Source organism: Ctenocephalides felis, unplaced genomic scaffold (assembly GCF_003426905.1).
Source record: "Ctenocephalides felis isolate EL2017-DRISC unplaced genomic scaffold, ASM342690v1 CF-g0.4_SCAFFOLD_03570, whole genome shotgun sequence".
NCBI lineage: Eukaryota > Metazoa > Arthropoda > Insecta > Siphonaptera > Pulicidae > Ctenocephalides > Ctenocephalides felis.
In genome coordinates this window covers 15,365,994-15,389,790 of record NW_020539724.1, presented here as the reverse complement: position 1 = coordinate 15,389,790, position 23,797 = coordinate 15,365,994, and the positions used below count along the sequence as shown (strand labels likewise).

The window sequence follows — 23,797 nt, the reverse complement described above, 5'->3', positions numbered from 1 at the left end:
GAAAGTCAAAAATATTCTTTTGTAGTGTCAGTATGGCTACTTGTGTTAGTTCATAAATTATTGGTTAGTATTTATTTAGACGTGCAGTGCAATTTAAATTCCATGTGATACATTTATAAATATTTTAATACTATTAACAATATTTTGTAATAAATGCAATGTTCAGTAAATTTTTGCAGTGATATTTTAAGTAGGATTAATGTACATTTGGATTACACATCGGGCTTGGTCAAGTATGCAATTATGAATTTACTTATTTGGTGGATTTTTTAATAGAATTTTATATATTATATATGTAATTTATATTTTTTAATGTTTTAAGGATGCATGCTTTTGGTTGTAAACAAATTTGGAATATCACGAATGCAATTAGTTATTATAATGACGTAAGAAAATTTCCTTTTATCGATGCTTTATCAGCACTTTTGTTGTTATAGCTATCATTCACGAATTTCTGTTATTTGGAGCAGATCCAACATTTTATAGATATTGCTTCAATATTGAACAAGGTTATCATTTTTTGCATTCCTTGGCGAAATTATATTGGCGTGCAGTGTCCTCTGATTTCCGTTTCACGGCCGTGAATTTTTAGGATCTCTTTTCAAAGGTCGAAATACTAAAATATAACCTTATTTTAACAATTAGAATAATCAGATAAAATAAAATAAGTTTGTATATTGTGCATACACCAGGAAAAAATTGAACTTTAGAAATTTAATTGAATTATTATCTCAACTTGTTTGTTAGTTCAATATTTAACTGTCAAAAAGTAAAAACTCGTTTTTCTAGTCAATGCACAAGTATTTCTTCAATCACATGGGCGGTTGAATAAAAATTAGTTATGTTCAAAATAATATTTTGTAACATAAAAACCTCATGTTCCTTCAACCACCTCAAGCGCTTCTCGTTCTATCATGAATTTGTCATTTACCTTTTTATTTCATGTTATTGATACAAATGATCATCCTTCGAATATATGTAACTGGCAATTACTTACAATTTGTGATTTTAAATCCTGCATACCTTGGTTTATGAACCAATTTTTCCTACTATTTTGTATCATAATTGTAAGTGTTTTTGATTTCCAAGTATCTCTTCAATCACATGGTTGATTGAATAAAAATTAGTTATGGTTAGAAAAACATTTTGCAAATCTGGACTCATAAAAACCTCATGCTCCTTCAACCACCTCAAATGCTTCTCTTACTGTCACGAGTTTGTCATTTACCTTTTTATTTCATGTTGTTATCGAAACATAAGATCATCTTTCGAATATATGTAACTGGCAATTACTTACAATTTGTAATTTTAAATCCTGCATACCTTGGTTTATGAACCAATTTTTTCTACTATTTTGTATCATAAAACTAATAAGGTTCTTAAGGGTGTTGTAATAGATGTTGTGTTTTCATAGGAGTTTTGTGTATTCTTGAAGCTCTATGCAAAATACATCTGCAAGTATTTCCTCAATCACATGGCGGATGAAATAAAAATTAGTTATGTTGAAAATAACAATTTGCAAATCTAGGTAAGCTCATAAAAACCCCATGCTTGTTGTTCAGCCACTTCGAGTGCTTCTCCTGTCATTTACCTTTTCATTTCATGTTATAAAATTAAATTTAGCATATGTTGCTTATGGATATACATGATCTGCTCTTCAATGCATATAACTTACAAGATTTGTAATTTTAATTTGTGCACACATTGCAGTTGTTTTTTATATTGTTGTAATAGATGTTGTGTTTTTGTAGGAATTCTGTATGTTTTTCGTATAACATACAAAATTACATATATTTCTTCAATTACATAATTTGTTTAATGAAAATCAGTTACATTTCTCAAATTTGAGTAATCTGATGAAAACCTCTTACTAGTATAACCACCTTGGGTGCTTATTGTTCTATCATTTACCAATTCTTTTTTCTTCATGTCTTTACGGGTAGTCTGACTTTCATGTCTTTACACAATCAGCTTTCGGATGTATATAACTAACAATTTTGTTAAGATTTGCAATTTTAATTTGTGCCTGCTTTGCTTCAGGTTCATATATCATGAAACTAGAAGAGTTCTCATGGTTGTTGTAATAGAGGTTGTGTCTTCATAGATATTCATAGAATTTTGAATATTTTTCAAATTTGGGTTATACTCCATACTTATTCAACTACTCCCAGTGGTTCTTGTTCTATCACTTGTGATTGCATATAACTGGCATTTTCTAAATGCTTATTTTGGTTTAGATTTACATATCATGAAACTATAAGGGTTTTCATGTATGTTGTCTTCATAGGAATTTTGTATGTTCTTAAAGCGTTATCGATGTGATTCCATATTCCATAATATTAATTTTGTTCTATTTCTGTTGCTTCGTTTGGTGTTTTGAAACAGGTAAAATTGTGTCGTTATCAAGTTTTGGATTCTTGGTGTATTTCTGTTTTAAAACCTAACATTTTAAACCTTAACATTTTACTCAATCATTTTTTCTAATATATATTTGAGCCTCTACATTTATTTGTTTACTTTCATTTCGATTTGAATGTCCCTGACATTTTTCAAGATTTCATTAGGCTTTATATATAAATTCATAGTAAGAGATTTATTCTAAAGCCTTTTATTGTATTATTTTGAGCCCCTATTGTTTAATTTTGTGTTACAATTTGAAGCCCTGTGAAAAAAAATTATATTGTCCATCCAACAAAAGCATTTTTTTAGATTCATTTAACACATGTGTTATACTTTACAATAATTGCCCGCATATTATTTGAACTTTACTGCATAACAAAACAAATATTTATATAAAATTGTGATACAGATTATATTGTGATCACATCAATATTATCATACTGGTATATTTTTGTTTGACAAAGTTTTCGAAACAACCAGGTATAAATTTGTCTTACTATTTTGTAATACATTTTTCAAGATAACAAATTTTTGCAAACACGAGTTCAATGATTGGAACCACAGATTTCATTGGGATTATATTTAACTTAGAAGGATAAGTTTACGTTTTTATCAAAAATTCCTATTCGCCAATTTTATGTTTTCTCGACGTTTTAAGCCATTCTAAATCGAATGATACCAAATTTGGAAAAGTATGTATGTGTGTGCGTGTGTGAACAGATTTTTTGCCGTAAATCGACGTTTTCTCAAAAACGGCTGGACCGATTTCAAAAATTTAAAAGCCATTCGATGTATCTCGATGAGGGCTATTTTTTTCCAGTATTGTGCGGCGTTCTGCAGAGCCGTTTCTTTGTAATTTGGAAAAAAGTGTTAAACTTTTCGTCCACATTTAAGCTCATACTATCGAATCGATTTTAGAAAATCAAAAACCGTTTCTTTGCAGAGCCGTTTCTTTGTAATTTGGAGAAAAGTGTTAAACTTTTCGTCCACATTTAAGCTCATACTACCGAATCGATTTTAGAAAATCAAAAACTGTTCGAAAGATATTAGTTGGGAATGATACTGTTTAGTTTTAGGTAAAAATCTACCGAGCCGTTCTTGTAATTAACTGTTGAAAAAAATTTAAGCCGATTTTTATGGAACTTTCTTTGGCGATATATATCATGGTCTTATAGAACTTACTGAAATATTACGGTCATACAACAAGTTTAATTTTAAAAATTCATCAAACTTTGAGAAAATGAGTAGTTTTTTTTGAAGTTTGTTAAAATTTAAATTAGATGATTTACTTGGTATAACGATAGAGTTCTTGGTCTTGATGGACATACTAAATCATTATAGTCCTACGGAAACTGGTTCAATTATAAAAATTGTTGATTTTTGAAAATTTGCTTTTAGAAAATACTCCGAGTTAACGTGTTCGTTCGTTTTTAATTATGTGTAATAAATCCATTCGGAATACTTTTAATCACTTATGAATTAATTTATTTTTTATTGATTAAGTCGAATATTTACACATATCGGGAATTTCATGTAACTTGCCTCAAGGCAAAATACCAATATCAACTAGTTAGTCTTAATATTATCGCCCTAGTATATTATTGTCTGGACAAGTTATCAAACAGGTTTTAATTTGTTCTTACTATTTTGTAATAAATTTCAGGATAACAAATTTTTGCAAACACGAGGTCAATGATTGGTACCTAAGATTCCATTGGTATTTTTAGTCTCATTTATTATATAATCCCTGGTATTTATTTCCATTTTCAAGTTTGAGATCTTAAAGTGATGACGAACGTATTTCCAGGTATCGTCTTCAGAATCTCATCCTATTTTTTTCTACAATCAGCTGAGACTTCGTAACAGCTGGAAGAGGGTGTTCTCTAATTTATTTCCCATCGTTAAATTTATTTAGAAAAAATGCTTTCGTATAATTTTGTATACCGATACAACCGGAAAACAGACCACTAAAATGGTAATGGTAATATGTTTATTAAGTTAGTAATAAATTACAGTAAAAAATTGCATAGTGCGTACTACCTTGCTTTAGTCATGCCTTTGAGCAAAAAATTCTGCACTAATTTTTAAAAAGTTAAAATCCATTCGAGGGATATTTGGGAATAGAAGCACATTTTCTCATATTTGTTTATTTTGTTGACAATTTTGATGAACCTTTTTGTTAGAGTTCATGATCTAAATCAGCATTTCTCAAACTTATTTCTTCCAGCGCCCCCTTTGAAGATCAAAATTTTTGTAGCTATATAAAAAAATTTTGCATATCTATATGATCTCTAAAAAAACATTATTTTTCATTTTAATAATATAATTATAGTGCGCTATATTAGTTATATAACCTTACATTCTTCAATTAGAAAATTTTACCAGAGAGAGCAAATAAAACGCTTTTTAAAACAGTGCATACATGTATTAAAATTTAGTTAGGGGCCTCTTATCGACCCTCTGGATATTACTTTGAGAAAGACTGTTCTGAAGTATTATAGGCCTATGAGAAGTTTCACTTGGTATATAAATTTCAACAGCTATTCTAAGTGAACTTGTTTCCATTGGAAACAAATTAATGTAATTTATTTATACTACAAGATATGTATTTTAATGAAGAAAATATCGGGAATCATTTTTGTACAAGTTACTTATCTCGGGCTAATTTCTAAGTTTAACAATTATTTATATTATTTCAAAATCTTAAAAGCCATTTAATGAAACTCGTTTACGTTTGATTAGTTTTGCAAGAAGATCGGTCCAGACGTTTTTTCTTTTAGAATTAGCACAAGTGCTTTTTGCAGAAAAAAATCTGTGCACCAATTTTTAAAAAATTAAATTCATTCCAAGGATATTTGGGAATTGAGCTGATTAGTTTTTGGTAAAGATCAGACGGGACGTTTCTTCGTAATTGTTGTTTTTTTGTTGGCAATTTTGACGAAACTTTTTGTTGCAGATTTCAGAAACTAAATGAACTGCCTAAAATGTTGTAGGGATATGAAAAGTTTGATGGTTTTGATGAACCTTTGTATGATATAGTTCAGGATCTAAATTGAACGTCCTAAAATATTATAGGCCTATGAAAAGTTTGACGGTTTTGATGAAACTTTGAATGTTATGGTTCAGGATTTGAATGGACCTCTTAAAATATTGTAGGTAGATGAAAAGTTCGAGGATTTTGATGAAACTTTGTATGTTATGGTTTAGGATCTAATAGAACATCCTAAAATATTATAGGCCTAAGAAAATTTGATGGTTTTGATGAAAATTTGAATGATATTGTTCAGGATGTTCAGGTTGTTTGATGGTTTTGATGAAACTTTGAATGTTAGGGTTCAGGATCTAATGGAACATCCTAAAATATTGTAGAACTTTGAAAAAAATGGTGGATTTTGATGAAACTTTGTGTGATATAGTTCAGAATCTAAATAAACGTCCTAAAAATTATAGGCTTGTGAAAAATTTGGAGATTTTGTTTCAAACTTGGTATGATATAGTTCAGGATCTAAATGAACATCCTGAAATATTATAGGCCTATGAAAAGTAGTTTCTTTATAGAAATTCATTAAAAGTGGAATAATGGATAGATGTATTTTTTTACTGATATTTGTCAACAATTAAAAAGTTACTACATTTTTAGAATACGAAGATGAAAGAAATTTGTTAAATTTATAAAATTTAATTAATACAATTACACATATAAATTTGTTTGAAAAATCGTAATTGGAAATTGGATGATTAGTACTTAGTAAAACGGAAACTTTCTTTTTGAAATAATCAGTTAAAGATTTTATCTAATCTAAATAGTTAAATTCTCAATTCTTCTTGATAAAAACAATTATTTACACAATTTGATTTCTTATTGATTAAAATAATTATGGGGGGTTTATACAACTTGCCTTAAGGCAAAGTACCAATAACAACTAGTGTATTATTTTATTTTTTTAAATTGCAATCCGTCTTACAAAAAATCATTTTAATAACCAAGAATTACTTTGTTTTTTTTTAAATGATTTTAATATTTACATGTCTTCAAGTAATTTCATAGTTTATAAAGGCATGGCTTATTATTATTTTTTAATGATTTTAATACTTAAATCTCCTTTTTGTTGTTTTATTAACTTTGTAATTTAGTACATTAGCTATTTACTGTTATACTTAATTCAGCTAATTCCATTAGTATTAGTACAATTGAACCACATAAATATAAATTGCTAGAGAAAAAAAAGAATAATATTAATAATATTAATATAATATTTAATGAAATATTTTATTATATATAAATAAATATAAATCATTAAGTTTACTTAAAACTAATCAACCTTTCATCAAACTAAAGATAACAGACTATGGTATTTATAAATTTAACTTATTAGAAATAATAAATGCAAACAGGGCACTACAATTTGTCAATAATATTAGATTAGTTGGAAGTGGAGATTACAATTCGTGATTTACTAAATATCAAATTTTTTTCTTGATATTTCAAATATGAAATGAACGACTCATTTCGTTTTTATCTATAATGCTGCTCATATTTAAAAATTATTTATTTTACAAATTGTAGCACAGCACAAAAACCCAGCACAATTACAATTCTGGGTACAGTATATGGGCATAGTAAAGCACTATAATATTTTGTCGATTATCGTAAATTCCAAATTTTTGGAAATCTACGCATTTTACGTCGAAATTGTTATTTTTGTTTGCATTTTTGCCATTGTTATTTTTCGAAGGCATTGTACAGATAAGTCTTTGATAAGTTACGATGGAACATTGAACGTCGCACGATCTATCGAGATCACACAATGCTTGTCCCGAAGAATTTCTACCTGAGTAAATTAAGGACCAAACACCTGAGGCTCCTCCTCTCTCATGTGAGAACGGTCTTTTCTTCTCGATGAGCTTTGTGCGGCGTATCTGCTGAATCCTAGTCTTTTTTGAAAAATTTTTTCGAATATTGGAAGCGTGTGAACCTGGTTTTGAGTGGGATTGGTTTGGAAATTGTAAAATATTTTTAATTGATGATTTTTTATTTCACGAAATATCTATTAAACTTTATGATCTTTGAATATACTTGTTTATCTATGGATCTACCTTGGGTTGTATACTATTCATAATTTTTATTATAACATGGATCTTTATAAGCAGAAGTAGTGCTTTTAACTGTGATTGACCTGAGTTACTTGAGAAGTTACTGAGTTCATTGAGAAGTGGCAAAATTATGTGTATTGACGAGTATACTCGTTATGTGTATAAATCAGTGACAATTGGCGACTTAAATTGCAAATTTTTAGAACAACAAAACGTCTCAAAATTTCAATCTCAAATTCAAGATGTTGGGAATATTTCGAGAATGTACCGGTATAAGATAAACAGCTGTTAGAGGAATTTTACCTTGAGGCAAGTCTTTGGCATAAACTTCCTGATATGTGTAAATAATCGACTTAATCAATAACAATTGAGATTAAGTGGCTAATTCTCCGATAAAGTAGACTATAATATAGCGTTGTTATGGCAACACTATGTTACACCCCTATCTTCATATAATTTAGTAGTAAAAGCTATCAAAATGCTATGTATTTGCTCTGCAGCCAAGCGTTTTAGATGTCTACTCTAATCTAACCTTGTTATCATAATTGCATCTTTTTGATGTGTCATGATAACACATACGTGAAATTAGATTTTATGTGTAAATGTGTGTTTTGATCTGTAGCAACGCGTTAAAAGCTGTTTTAAAATATTATAACTTAAACATTTTCATTACAACTTTGTTGTATTCCAATCCATTATTATCAGTTATTTATCGGTTCAAAATCATTTCTTCACTATTACATTATCATTTTATTCATTCATTCAATAACCATTTTGACCAGTTTTCTTGTAGAACCCGGTTACTGATACATTTATCTATTTCAAGATTTTAAATGTAAATGAAAGATTTTTACGAAAATTCCCATTTTGTTGTAATTTATCTATTTTATTATTATTAATTATTTTTTTTGTACCACAAATACCAAAGAATTTTTCCCATTCACTTATTGTTAGAGTGTCTAAATGTGAATTTCAGATATATCTGGTTATTTTTAAATTCTACCTTTTATGCCAAAATATTTAAAAGGACTCAGCTTGCAATTTTTGCAAGCCGAGGTAATTCAAATGAAGTATGATTCACTATTAAATGATAGAAAATAACTTAGATAAAGATAAATAATTAGAAACTACTCTAAACATACTAAATCTTACATTCCTTTGTTTTATTGATTGTATTATGTAATTATCATTTATTAATGTGAATCATGTCAGTCAATTAGAGTTAGATTGCAGAATGTGCTAGAGATCTTAAATATTTTCTTTATATTATATTAATAAATTTGATATACATATTTCTATCCATTTGAATATTTAATATTTAAACATTTCAATAATCGAATATTTAAGAGCTATAAGTGAACACTTTGGTGATTTGTCTTAAAATAGTCATTCTCATTTATATTCCACGCGTGTTGTATTGTAAAATAATTAGTGAAAAATATTTAATTATTCATAAGAAAGGTGACATTCGTATAAAATCTTGAAAGGCATTAACACATAAGGCATGAAAAAGCATATTTTTTCCGTAGAAACTTTATTTTTGTCTTACTTTTCGACATATGCCATCATCAGTGGATATTTATTAATTGAAAAATGAGCTTTCCAAAGAATTGTTGAGGCTTATCACAACTACAATCACTAATTAATCCATAATTATAGCCAGTTTTAGACATATGAGAAAAAGAAGACGTGCCATTGCCAATTGTAGACATTTTATTTATTATTATAAAGCTATTTATATGTTTATAAAATCATATGTTAAAATGTATGAAAAAGAGTTTTTTTTATTTTTTTATTTGATTTTATGCTTTGGAAGTTTCCATAAGTTTCGAGAATCGGTTTGAAATTTCTTCAGTGGATAAAACTTTAAACCATAATATAAAAGACAGTCCAAAATAATAAAACGAATAAGAAATATATGTTACATTATGAAAAACAAAGTCAAAAAATAATAAATTCGTTGATTTGCTTCTCAATTTTTTTAGTATTGTCCAACAAAATAATCTTGGTCAATCGGTAAGACTGGGAGTTACATTAATTTTAATTCGTTTACATTAATTTTTAAGTGAAGGAATAGTTTATGAATGAAGGACATGTTTTAATTAATAAATTTTTCAAATGAATTTTATCTAATGGAGTAATAATTTTATTCTTAGCAAAAGAAACTGTTTTTATATGATGTGCTTTTTACCTTTACCTTGTGGTCAAATATTATTTTAAGAAGCGACAATTGTTATGAATTAAATTTAAACTATTTCATGAATTGGAAATTCTTTTGCTCAAATTTTAGAGGAGCCTACTCTCAAGGACTTTCACTACTCATGAATGTTTTATTAAAATGCAGTTTTTAGTATTAGAAATTCCGTCTGTGATTACCCTATCTATATCTTAATTTATCGTTGATATCACTACGCCAAATTTCAACTTCTCCTACCTTTATAAATTTGGCTTTGCTTTAACGATATGACCGTTGGGTACCTTTCCATTATTTTTTTTTGAGGGTGCACATATAATAGTTGGCATGTGATTTACTAACACAAAATTATTAGACAAGGAAGGGGACCTATCTGTTTTGTAACCGACTTTCAACGCTCGTCGAGGCATCCCTTTTCAAAAATGTTGTCTAGGAGGACAACCTTTTGTTATTATAGATCAGTTGTTTGTGACCTCTGAATACCTGGTTAATAGTAAAGTCTTCCATTTTTGTCAGAAATATAGTCGAATTAACTTGTTTAAAATCCAAAAAATTCATTATGCTTATGGTCGTCATGTAAAATGTAACTCCTAGTCTTACCTTAAACGATAAATCTATATAGGTACAAGAAGTAACATTTTGGCTTAGTGATATCAACGTTAATCACATTAAATGCAGAGCAACTAAAAACAATTTCTAATATAAAAACCTAATTTTACAACACTTTATTAGCAGCATTTAGTATTACCATTATCTACTGCATAAAATTCCTCATAATGACTAAACAATAAAATTTCTAATTAGCAAATTTCATTAACTACAAAATTAAAATGTTTGGCTTTTTTGACTATATTTAAAATTTTATTCAAGGTAAATTTTAGATTTCTTTTTCCTACGTTTGCTGCTATTTTGAATATATACATATTTTATGATCTCTTTGCTAATTTTAGTTTTTGAAAATTTGAGTTTTGCCAAGAGTTTTTATTTGCTTTTTTCATTAGGCACTCTTGTATAACAAGCATGATACGTTGGCAAAAAAGATTTTGGTTTGGAAGTTGTTCAAGTAGTTTTATTTTTATCACTTGAAATAAAAAGATTCTGAGTGCAATGTCGATAGTAAATGATAGTTATTTTATTCCTATATTTATTCACTTGGCCTATGGCAATAATGCAATAGAATTACATACTATATTATACAAATTATAATTTAAAGATAATAAAGGAAAAACATTAATATACTAAATTTAAAATATATACACAATTCTTAATTAAAACATCAAATATTCAACACTTAAAAAAAACTACACATCACTATTTTTTTAAAGTCATTTAAGGATAATTTTCTTGTTTTTGCATTTATTTATCTTGCAAGATTTTGAGTAAAATTTCGGTTTTAATTAAGCAAATTAAGGTTTTATGAACTTGAAGCTTTTTGAAGGTTTTACATAACATTTTTCCTACAACCAAGAGGTATTGTGTAATTACATATTATTTATGGTCCTATTTATATTATCTTTTTGGGTAGATCTCAGTTTTAAGAATGGAAGAGAGAAAATATTATTTTTTCAATATTGTTTATTGGAAATATTGAAGTTAAATATATTTGTATCTTTATTTTTTTTACCTTTTGTGGGTGTGTAATACTTTAGAATGTTTGTGAAAACCATGAACCTTATCGTACTAAATTTGATCAAAATCGTCAAAAAAACGTCCCTGCTGATCTTTACTAAATCAACTTTCATCCAAATGCTTTGTAATTTTCGGTTCAGACATTTTTGAGAAAACGTGGACAAAGTGACAAAACTCACATACACAAACGATTCAGAATGAATTGAGATTTTGAAAAAAGATAAAACTCAGATTTTTTTTATTATGCCAAGTGATGTGCGCTTGAACTTTATCTGTATTACCTACGAATTCGATGAGGTTTTCTACATATTTTCTAAAAAAAACGTTAGGAGTCTATTGGCTATTTAAGTGATATAAACTTACTGCCAATGATTACTTAGTAAAAGGTTTGATATTTGTTGAGCCGTCATATTTTGTTTCCAAAATATGTTCGAGTTCCAAATCGAATGATAACATCTTCTAAATGAGGCAGTATATAGATGAATCATGATGAAGTGATGTGCGCGTATTTGTTCTTAATTTATCTATATTATTTAATTACCATCAAATGGTGTTAAGGAAGTAATGCTTCATTAAAGTGGAGTTTTTTAAAATAATTATTATTGTTTTTGCTGGTCCTTTATCAAAATATTTTGTTTTCCAGATAGCGCCCAGTTCTGAGAATGGACCCAGCATGTTCTTCGAATTCCGGTAATTTTTCAAAAGTTGTAACCGATACACCTCCATTCACCTGCACGGGGAAAGCCCAAGGCGCAGCCACCATAAATGAAGAGACTCAGACTGAAGACGTTATGATAATAGATAATCCAAATCCTACGCCCGTTTCCGAGTGTTCGAATGAAACTGAACAAATTATCAAATTGGCCGTTTTAGGTTTAAGGCCCTCTATGAAACAAATAATAGATAGCAATGAAAGTGAATGCCTAGATCGTAGAAAAGCCACAAATAGTTTAAGTGATTGCCATTATCTTACCGATATACCAAATTTAGAAAAACTAGAGCGGGAAGATTTTTCTAAAGAAAACGCTCTAATCAATGTAAATCATTCTTCACTTATCAATGTTTTTGAATTGATAGAAGACAAGAATCTAGCATCAAAATCCAATTCTCAAATATATAGACCGTCGTCATCGAAGTGTAGTAGTAGCCAATATGAGAATTTTAATGAAGTTGTAAATTATCCTATTACCTCAACACCCCAATGTTCGCAGAAATTAAGTAAAATTTTAGAATTTCCTGATGAAGAGTCTAATAAATGTGATGCTTCTGCTACGACGCCGCAGGAAGATTCTTTGAGCGACAATAAATCTGTACAAAATGCTATGGAAACCAATGAAGACGACCCGCAACCCAATGATAACAATAATGAACAAAGTACCTCTGTCAAGTCCCCGCCTTTAACCACTACACCAAAGAGCATATTTTCCACCAGTGAAACCCTTCGAAAACTCAAGTGCTCTGGATATATTATCAAGCACGATGCTAGTAGTAAAAACAAAGGTTCCGAAAACATAGTTACAACTCCAAAAAGTAGTCTAACGTACGACATGTCAAGGAAAGGCAGTGTTAAGATAAATTTATCAAAAAGTCTGGACAGAATCGACTGCGAGGCTGGTCCAAGCAGTTCTGCTTCGAGACTTTGTGTCTCGGATCCTGGACCAAACTTGGATACGAGTGCGAATGTATTCGAAAAACCAGCCGATGTTAATTTGTGCGGGGTTATAACAATCGATAGATTGTCGTTAGAAAATAATGATAATACTGAAGACAATGATGTTGCTAAAGATGGTTCAAATAACAAACAAAATGAAATGGACGAAAACTTAGATATACCTGAAGCATGTGCTGCAATTAACGAACCAGATCAAGATTTGGTGGTGCTTGAAGCTCGAGAGGTTGAAATTGAATATGAAGATGACAGCTGGGCTGACTGTGAGGATGGCAGCGATGAGGAAGAAGTCTGCACGTGTAGTTGCTTAGCTGACTCATCGGTAAGAATCGTAAGAACTTTGATGTAAAATCAATACAATAGAAATCTGTTGAATTGCTATTTACTTCTTGCATAAAACTTCACATCACATCCTTTTTTTGATATTGTACAGACTTTACTGTACAGAATTTACTTTACTTTTACTTCTTGTACCGAGAAGTTATAAAGTTAATTTTACATTTAATCACAGTAATTTTTTATTTCTTTAGCAAGAGGATGAATCTGATGATGACTTGATAACGAGAGAAATAGACGTCTCACATAACTCAGAAATTGATACAATAACACAATCCGAATTGTTACAAGAAAGCCATAACATGATTCAGGCACGAGTACATCGGAAACGGAAATTAGAAGATGAGTGTTCTCTTCCAAACAAGAAGTCATTTTCAGATGATTCGATTTTAAATAGAAGTATGTTAGAAGAAAGTGCAATAAGAAAAAATTCTGAAGGAGGCATGGGTTATATTAGAAACGTTTGTGTTACTCCAAGTGGACATGTTAGTTCTACTGGTGAAAAGAAAACGCCACGAAGTGTTATTCCAAGTAAAGAGAATCCTCCGCCGGAAATGACGGAATGGTTACTGCAATTTTTGGTAAGTTTGGTAACTGACTATTTAACAAAAAGCTTTGAAGCCAATGCTAGTAGTATTTATTTTGCTTTAGTGAAAACAATGTTAATTTATATTGGTTTTCTCCAGCGATGGTCTCACGCAGAGCGTTTGTTGGCGGTTGACCAGCTGATAGAACGTTGTGAACCTCAGCAAGTGCGGCATATGATGCAGGTCATCGAGCCGCAATTCCAGCGTGATTTTATTTCATTACTTCCAAAAGAACTGGCTCTTAATGTATTGTCTTTCCTAGAACCAAGAGATCTTTTGAGAGCAGCCCAGACTTGCCGGAGTTGGAGGTAAGAAAATACATAACTTTCTTTTCCTATTCCAAATACCAGAATTGGATTCTTGGTGCTAATGAAAAGAAAAACTAATTAGCATATAGTTGCTGTTGTTTTTTGGAGGACCATGAATTTGTGTATTCTAATAAGCATTTGAAATTAATTATATTTCATCAAATTTAATTTCTTGAATGTATTAATTTAAGTTCTTTATGCACTATTCCTAAGCTGCACTTTACCATAAGCAGATGGTAAAGTTAATGGGTGAACACGACATTTTTTTTTTTTGATATATTTTTCATAGCAAGCTATACTAAGTACATTCAGCTACATTTGTTACAGTTATATATTATTTGTCTGCGACATATGGTGTCGAAGGTTTTGAGTTAAACAAGTGAGAGCAAGTATTGGAGATAATAACCTTTTCAAATTGACAAACTTGCAACAAAGAAGAAATTATAAACTTCCCGAAGGAGAAGTTTATGTTTTTATCAAAAAATTCGATTAATTTAATGATACCTTAAATATTTATAACTAAAAAATGTTATAACTATAATTTACTAATTATAAAAGTGCCTGGCATACTGATAACTCATATTTTTAACCATATTCACGATATTATATATTTAATAATATTGGCATTTTACTGTACTCAAATTTTGATAATGCACCTGTTCTTGTTTTTAATATTACTTTTGTTAATTGTTGTTTTACTAATTCAACGAGGTTTTCTATATATCTCTTGAAATATATTAGTCACTTAGTTAGCTATTTCAGTAATGTAATTTTACTGCTGATGATTGTTTTTTTTATTTATTTTATTTTCATCCTGAAATCTATAAAAATAATTATATTTAGCAGAGAATGCTGACAAGTGTTTAAAATTGTTTACAAATCAGTAGATATGCCCAGTGGTGTCTCTACTATAGTTAATATAAAAAAAAAACTAAAGACAAATAAAGAAATATATATATATATATATATATATATATAATAAAATTGTTTCTTGGGCATCCATCCAGTAATTAAAAAACAGTTTTAATGAAAAATGTTTTTATTTAAAGAACATACGTTTCGGGTCTTGATTTGACCCATCTTCAGTGCTACAAATAAATAATTCAGGGTTACAAATTAAAACAAAATAAAAAAATACATAATTAACAGACAAAAATAAGTAAAACAATGTATATGAAAAGTATATATGAAAAACAACCATAAAATAAACAATGTAAAGAAACTCACCACACAAATAAACTTTAAAAAACAACACAAAAACACAAAATTGCACGAAAAAATAAATAAAAGTGAAATAAAAAAATTGATGAAACGTCGAGTTATGAAAAATTTAAAAAAAAAAAAAAATTTCATAACTCGACGTTTCATCAATTTTTTTATTTCACTTTTATTTATTTTTTCGTGCAATTTTGTGTTTTTGGGTTGTTTTTCAAAGTTTATTTGTATGGTGAGTTTCTTTACATTGTTTATTTTATGGTTGTTTTTCATATATACTTTTCATATACATTGTTTTACTTATTTTTGTCTGTTAATTATGTATTTTTTTATTTTGTTTTAATTTGTAACCCTGAATTATTTATTTGTAGCACTGAAGATGGGTCAAATCAAGACCCGAAACGTATGTTCTTTAAATAAAAACATTTTTCATTAAAACTGTTTTTTAATTACTGGATGGATGCCCAAGAAACAATTTTATTATATTATTTCACCATCTGAAGAAAAACCTCTCGCTTTATATATATATATATATATATATATATATATATATATATATATAAATAAACTGCCGATGATTACTTAGTAAAAGGTTTGATATTTGTTGAGCCGACATATTTTGCTTCAAAAATATGTTAGAGTTCCAAACCGCATGATAACATCTTTTGAATGAGGCACCGAATATATTAATCACAGTGACTAAAAAGAAAATTGTAATATATTTTTTCTTACCTATGTATCTTATTATTTTCAGATTCTTAGCAGATGATAATCTGCTTTGGAAAGAAAAGTGTAGACAAGCCGGTATCCACAATGTTCGAGAACAAAGACGAAACCATAAAATGAAACTTGTTAATACAAGGTCACCCTGGAAAGTACGTTTTGTTATACCTTCTAGTCAATCTTTTGTTACCATATTATTAATATTTATTTTTTACAGGCGGCGTATATGCGTCAACATACGATAGAAATGAATTGGCGATCGGCACCAGTACGACCTCCAAAAGTATTAAAGGGTCATGATGATCATGTGATTACTTGTTTGCAATTTTCAGGCAATAGGATTGTTAGTGGCTCTGATGACAATACTTTGAAGGTGTGGTCTGCAGTCACTGGCAAGGTAATAAAAATTCTATCTATATTATAACTCAGATCTATTATTGAAGAATAAACGTGATTGCTAATGAACATTATGCAATTTTTTTTGATAAACTGCCCCAAAAATGTGTTTTTGGTTTGACTTTTCTTATCTTTATATGTAGGTATCTTTAGGCACACTGTAAATGAATAAAATATACTTTATATTCAAATTATATGCTGAAGTAATGAAATTCTTAAATAATAATGTCAGTTTTTTTATTATACAATAATTTTTACACCTATCCTGAAAGGAAAACAAGTATAGCTTTAAGAATAAAAATAGGCTTCAAAAATACAAAATCTGACCAATGCTAGTGATTTTCATTTTCATTCTTAAATATCTGACTATTGGGATACATGAAAATTTGATTTTTAAAAAGAATCAGCTAGCTAGAAATGTTGACAAGAAAACAATTTGAGTCTCTATCTAATCATTAATTTCAATATACACGTATATATTTTCAGTGTTTAAGGACATTAGTAGGTCACACGGGTGGTGTCTGGTCATCTCAGATGTCTGGTAGTGTAATTATAAGCGGTAGCACTGATAGGACACTTAAAGTTTGGGATGCTGATACTGGTGAATGCACACATACACTATATGGCCACACGAGTACGGTTAGGTGTATGCATCTACATGATCATAAGTGAGTTCTAAAAAATTGAAAACAATATTTGAAAAAATATATGTTTTTGGTGCCAAATTCCGAAGCAAATTATATATCTACTCATTTACAAAAACATTTTAAAAAAATATGGATATAATGATTTAAAAAAAATAAATAAATATAATCTCTTAGGTAAAATCGTACAATATTTTTATTTATTTATTTAGCCCATGATGTATTGATGTATTATTACATTATCCATGTTGACCATGAATGTTTTGTTAGCTTTTCTATAAAATATGGTTAAAATATTAATACATCTTTCTTGCAGGGTTGTAAGTGGTTCTAGAGATGCAACATTGCGAGTTTGGGACATTACGCATGGGACCTGTTTACATGTCCTGGTTGGTCATTTGGCTGCAGTCCGTTGTGTTCAGTATGATGGTAGATTAGTTGTTAGCGGAGCCTATGATTACATGGTCAAGGTTTGGAATCCTGAACGTGAAGAATGTCTGCACACATTACAGGGTCATACAAATCGAGTGTATTCACTTCAGGTAAATTGATAATTTAATATTTTGTTATATGTAATATTGTGGCAAGTATATATATATATATATATATATATATATATATAATATAATATAATATATGATATAATATATAATATAATATAATATATGATATAATATAATATATGATATATATATAATATATAATATAATATAATATATAATATAATATAATATAATATAATATATATATATAATATATATATATATATATATATATATAAAATTGAAATTTTATTTGCTTTACAAATAAAAACTAAACTATTTTTTATATTTGTAGAAACTCTTCCTAATTATTATTAAAGTTTATATAGTAGCTAATGATTACTTAGTAAAAGGTTTGAACGTTTTGTTGAGCCTATTCAATTAAAGTTGAATAAGAGTTCCGAAATTTAATGATAACAAATTGTCAATGAAGCTTCTAACATTATATTTATTATATGTGCCACTTATTTTTCTCTATGCACAAATTCCATTAACTAATTTTGTTGCAGTTTGATGGAATTCATGTGGTTTCTGGTTCACTGGACACATCTATTCGCGTTTGGGAAGTGGAATCCGGTTCTTGCAAACATACACTGATGGGACATCAGAGTTTGACATCAGGAATGGAACTGAGGAATAATATATTAGTTTCTGGAAATGCAGATTCAACAGTTAAAGTTTGGGATATCATTAGTGGGCAATGCCTGCAGACACTGTCAGGTATTTATAATAAAATCCTAGAAATCTTACATATGTTTATTTAAACAATATTGATGAATATCAATTTTACATTGCAAGTGTTTCTGCTCTAAATAATATAGTCATATTTCAATTTCAGGTCCCAATAAGCACCAGTCAGCCGTCACTTGCCTTCAATTCAATTCGCGATTTGTGATCACATCTAGCGATGATGGTACAGTCAAATTGTGGGACGTCAAAACAGGAGAGTTTATTAGAAATTTGGTAGCTTTGTCTAGTGGTGGTTCTGGTGGTGTAGTTTGGAGAATTCGTGCCAATGAGACTAAATTAATTTGTGCCGTGGGTAGTAGGAATGGAACCGAAGAGACAAAATTAATGGTATTAGACTTTGATGTTAAAGGCGCCTGTTTGAAGTGCTCTTAGCGGTAAACTACATCGCGAGCTTCTTTAGAAAGTTCTGAGGTTTGGGCTAGAAATAAATATGCTGATTAGTGGTTTTACTCAAATTTATTTATTGGATTTTAATAATTATTTTTGTATAAATTTTTGCCCGAGGTTTATCGGATTAGAGAGTTTTAAATATTTTCTTTAATTTTGTTGTTTTACTTGACGTTTTATAATATTCTAATCTTATTCTGCATTAATGCAATTAATTTTTACTTATTGCTGCAAAATATTCAGCACCTAATGATCAAAGATTGGATTTTAACCATGAACAAAATATATATTGTAGGAAAAAGTTAATTTTTTACTTACTTATTACTGGTTCAATTGAATTCTGGATTTCAGTATTTTAACCAGCAATTGTTTTTAGCAATACCTCTAAGCTTGCTAAATGCGCTGCGCGATTTAAAATGAGTGTGAAAAATAAATAAAAATGAAAACAAATATGTAAAAAAAAACTTTAAACAGCATAGTCTTGTTGCTTTAATCGTATAATACTGTTGTTGATCAGAAAGTTGTTTGTGACAATGGTCACCTATATATAGAAGAAATAATTTTCTCAAGTACTTATTGTAAGGTTATTGTTGCAAAAATCTTCCACAACAGACGTACTTCAAATATTCTATGCCTCTTTGATGATTTGTTATGTTTTCTTACAAGAAATTTTTTTGTTTTGTAAATTGTTATACATACTTTATAAGTTTATCTATTTTTCTTTAGAGTGTGTGTTTATGTGGCTTCTGACGATACACTTGGGACTGTGCATGACTGTTTAATTTTCCTAAATTTAATTTAATCGTTTTATTTCTGTTACAAGTCAGTGTATCATTAGAAGCTTTGTAAATACTACTAAACCTTGGCATATGATAGGGTTATACTTTAGTTAAGAAAATGCTTGAAAATACCTGTAAAAATAGTTATTAATCAGAAAGTCTCTGTATATATATTTTAACAACCGAAGCTTACTCATTATATTTATTCTATATTAACATCTTCAAACAACAATGTGAAAAAGCATAAAAAGTAACCAAAATAATTTATGATAACAATCATAGTAATTAAATTGTATTTAAGTTTTTGAAGCTATGTGAATTTGTTCCCAACTATTTTTGTTTTGGTTTTGATTTTTTGCTGTATCAAAGTTTCTATAAAAATATTATATTTTTATTTCGTAGAAAACTACTCAAGTACAGCACTAGTCAATATATCCTATTATTTATTACTTGTAATTTCTAACATGAACAAATTCAAATGATTTCAAATATAACACATATAGACTGACTAAAACATTGATCTAGTAATTGTATTATACTCCTAAAATAAGTAATATTTTAGTGTAGGTAATTGTAAGTTTTTATGTATTTTGAATAATTTTTATTGTATCGCTGATATTCACATAAGTCATTATTCATTTTATTTTAATCTGTTTTATAATACAAGTTGAAATTTAAGATTCGTTTTTTGAATTTAATGATCAATTTCAGTCTGTTGTCATTTAACTTTATTATGTTTTTAGATATCGAATCTCATTTTTTGAAAAATGTGTCTGGAATAAGAGTGCTAATTTAAACAAACACGATTCATTTATGTTATCATGTGCAACATATGCATACATTGTTTTGGATTTTCTTTCTTTATTCATCAATGTGCACTAATTTATATATAGAATAAATTATCTTTCTGAAAAAACAAATATTTTTATTCTAACTGTAACCTGTTACAGTATTGTATATCATTGTGAAATCTGAATTATTTCATTATATTCCTAGGAAAAAAGGATAATATATTCAAAACAAATCTAAAATAGGATTTCAAGACAAACCTGCATTAAACGCACAGCCAGGAGATTCTGTTTGGAATAGATTTGTCTCCAGATTGTATGTAAACACATTAACTCGAACATGAAAAAAATAGCAATTATCTTTTGTGTTGTGACTAAGAAATCCCCTAGGCTGAAACATTGAGTATATATTTTAATATAACCAAATATGTTAAAATTTTATAATTAAAGTATTTTTTTTTTTAATTTTCAGATCATGTGAGTGAAAGTTTATGATTCATCCACGTGCGAAAAATTAGCAAACACACAATTTTTTTTTTCAAGTTTGTCACCGATGTAAGTTCTTTTTGTTTTACTAGTTTTATTTTATTTCTTCATCACAATTAAGAATGATTTTTATTCCTAATTACACTTCCACTTTTTAATCTAATATAAATAGATTTGTTGATTATTTGTTTGATTTACTTATTTTTGATAATTACTTTTTAATTATTTTAGGATACATAATTTATCTTATTTTTATTTATTACAGGATGGCATTGTTGCTGTACATTTTCATAAAATTCATTTTTATGAATTTGTTTAAACGAATATAATTTATACATATTTTGCTACACAATCCAAGATTGCGCCGTTTTTAAAATAAAATTAGAACAAAAATATGTCAATTTAAAAAAGTAAAAAAAATATAAAAATTTAAAAAAAATATATAAAAATGTAATAACCAAATAAATATTAAAAATTAATTTTATAATGTGATTTTTTGGATAAACTAAAAAAAATACAAAAAAATTACTTAACAAAATGTGAAGTGAAAAAAAAGTTAAAAATGCAAATAAATTTCTAAAAAAATAAAAAAGTGCCAAGAAAATAAGATACCGCAATCTTCAGGAGGACCTACTGTTTTTGGTATGTTTATATGTAACTCAAATATGATAATTACATTTTAACCTTTGTTAAAAAAAATTGCAAATGCTAATTAATTATGGTAAAACCTTACAGGTTTTCTAGTTCGGTGCAAACGTTAAAGCCTTCGAGATGCCTTCATGTCCACCAGTTGGTCCAGGGCCAGGAGCCTATGGTCTGCCACCAGAAGTTGGGTTTCCATGCCATGATGTTCGGAAGTATGTATTGTGATTACACAAGAGTTAGCTATATAATTTAATTTTGAATAACAAAATCATATTTTTCCAGACCACGTTTGCCTATGTACTCATTTGGCCAGAGAACACCTTTGTACAGTGCAAATAAAGGACCTGGTCCATGCTATAAAATTGAAGGGGTAAGTTATTCTAAGTATTTCTTAATTTTATTTCATTATTACTTATTTTATTATTGTTCAATTTTGGTAAAAAATTCTGGTTTTGGTAATACAATTAATAAAATTTTTGGAATCTGTGAGGAGGAACTATATGGGTCATAATATAAACTTAGTTAATATAATATCTCATTAAATGCAGTTGATCTAATTTTAAGCAATATACCCTAAATATAACTGCTATAAATCCATTTCGGCAGTTTTAATTATGATCTATTTTATTTTGACCAGGTATCTCGATATGGAAAAGACACCGTTCCCATGTTTTCCTTGAAGTCTCGAAGTACGCTTCCTGAGAAATCTACAGGACCTGGTCCAGCGGCCTACTCACCGAAATTAAAGGACAATGCACCAGCCTTTTCTATGAGAGGCCGAATAAATGTGCCTACCGTCAGCGTGGGACCAGGACCATGTGCCTATTCCTTGCCTGGGACAATAAATGATTTGGCGTACGTATAATTTTTGGGGCACATGATCTAGAGCTCCTCTAATTTTAACTAAATGTAAATATTTATAAACGTGTTTTAATAAATCAACAGGTTCAGTATAACGTCCCGTAGAGATTCTACTGAAGTTTGGAAATCACCTGGTCCTGCGACATACTATTTGGGAAATCCTGATGTTTATAAGGTTAGTGTCTGTAATTGGTGTTGATGTTGCACTTATAGGGATATTTTACTTTAATATGGTTATAAATTAACATATTTTTAAAAAAAATCATATATGGTTGGTTATTCTTATATTATATTATATCCGAGCACAAGATTGCAAATTCGATACCTGCTTCGAGCAGCCTGATGTCAAGCAGTAGTGAAATCGGTTTTTACTTGAAAATATATATAGCAATATATTTTAAAGTCAAAAAAGTTCTTTGGGGCATAACTATTGGATAAATTCTAATAATAAAATAAATTTAATAGATATAGGCCAACCATTTGGTAGCCTTCTAAAAAGCTACGTGTCAATTCTAATTATATTATATCCAAGCACAAGATTGCAGGTTCGGTACCTGCTTCGAGCATCCTGATGTCAAGCAGTAGTGATATCGGTTTTTACTTGAAAATATATATATATAGTAATGTATTTTAAAGTCAAAACAGTTCTTTGGGGCATAACTATCGGATAAATTCTAATAATAAAATAAATTTAATAGATATAGGCCAATCATTTGGTTGCCTTCTAAAAAGCTACATGTCAATTCTAATTTATGTGTCAATTTAATGTAATTATTATTTTTTTCTCTATTTTTTTTCGATAGCATCGCAATGGTTCATTTTCCTTGACGTCTCGTACGAAAGAATATTCAACATTCAAGTCACCAGGACCTGCTGCGTATTATGCGAAAACCCATCCTGGTTCTAAGGGTCCTTACAGTTTCTCATTTGGATCTCGACACAACCCTTGTTCCATGCCTTATATTACACCTGACGATTTAGCTCAATAATTTTATACATTTATAATAAATAATAAAAATCATACGACCATAAAATAAATGACAGGGTTTTTATAATTTATATGTTTATTTATGAAATCATTTTCAATTAAGTTGGACTGATTCTGTCTTTATTCATTATTGAAATAGAAGCTGTTAAGACGTTTTGTGATCGTAAACTACTTTGTAATTTACGGAAAAATAGTTGCCATTGTATTTTTGACTTGCTTAGGCAATGGATCCGATTTACATGTGAAATACAGAAAACTAAGTCATTATGAATAATTTGACACCAAAATTGGAAATACATATGTGCATTTCGATAAAGATTCACGTTTTTAAATTCTGAACCGATTTAGAACATTCAAAAACTGTTTGAAAGATATC

At 28.7% G+C, this 23,797-nt stretch overlaps 1 protein-coding gene and 1 long non-coding RNA gene across 2 annotated transcripts; both read left to right on the top strand.

The window, feature by feature from the left end:
• The first annotated feature begins 65 nt into the window (after positions 1-65).
• Positions 66-19,883, top strand: LOC113382879 (F-box/WD repeat-containing protein 7-like). The gene is made up of 10 exons (XM_026621127.1): positions 66-233; positions 11,961-13,308; positions 13,517-13,903; positions 14,009-14,217; positions 16,187-16,307; positions 16,373-16,552; positions 17,038-17,219; positions 17,512-17,737; positions 18,247-18,457; positions 18,576-19,883. The coding sequence occupies exons 2-10, from the start codon at positions 11,980-11,982 to the stop codon at positions 18,857-18,859; spliced, it is 3,129 nt and encodes a 1,042-aa protein (XP_026476912.1). The 5' UTR covers positions 66-233; positions 11,961-11,979; the 3' UTR covers positions 18,860-19,883.
• Positions 19,884-22,376: 2,493 nt separating this feature from the next.
• Positions 22,377-23,372, top strand: LOC113382814. Its single transcript, XR_003367691.1, has 3 exons — positions 22,377-22,427; positions 22,518-22,608; positions 23,237-23,372. It is a non-coding gene; the product is annotated as an uncharacterized LOC113382814 (long non-coding RNA).
• The last annotated feature ends 425 nt before the right edge of the window (positions 23,373-23,797 follow it).

Coding starts and splice junctions, on each gene's coding strand:
- LOC113382879 (XM_026621127.1), top strand. CDS start 11,980: ATGGACCCAGCATGTTCTTCGAATTCCGGTAATTTTTCAAAAGTTGTA. Junction 16,553..17,037: donor GGTCTGCAGTCACTGGCAAG/GTAATAAAAATT, acceptor ATATATTTTCAG/TGTTTAAGGACATTAGTAGG. Junction 18,458..18,575: donor ATGCCTGCAGACACTGTCAG/GTATTTATAATA, acceptor TTTCAATTTCAG/GTCCCAATAAGCACCAGTCA.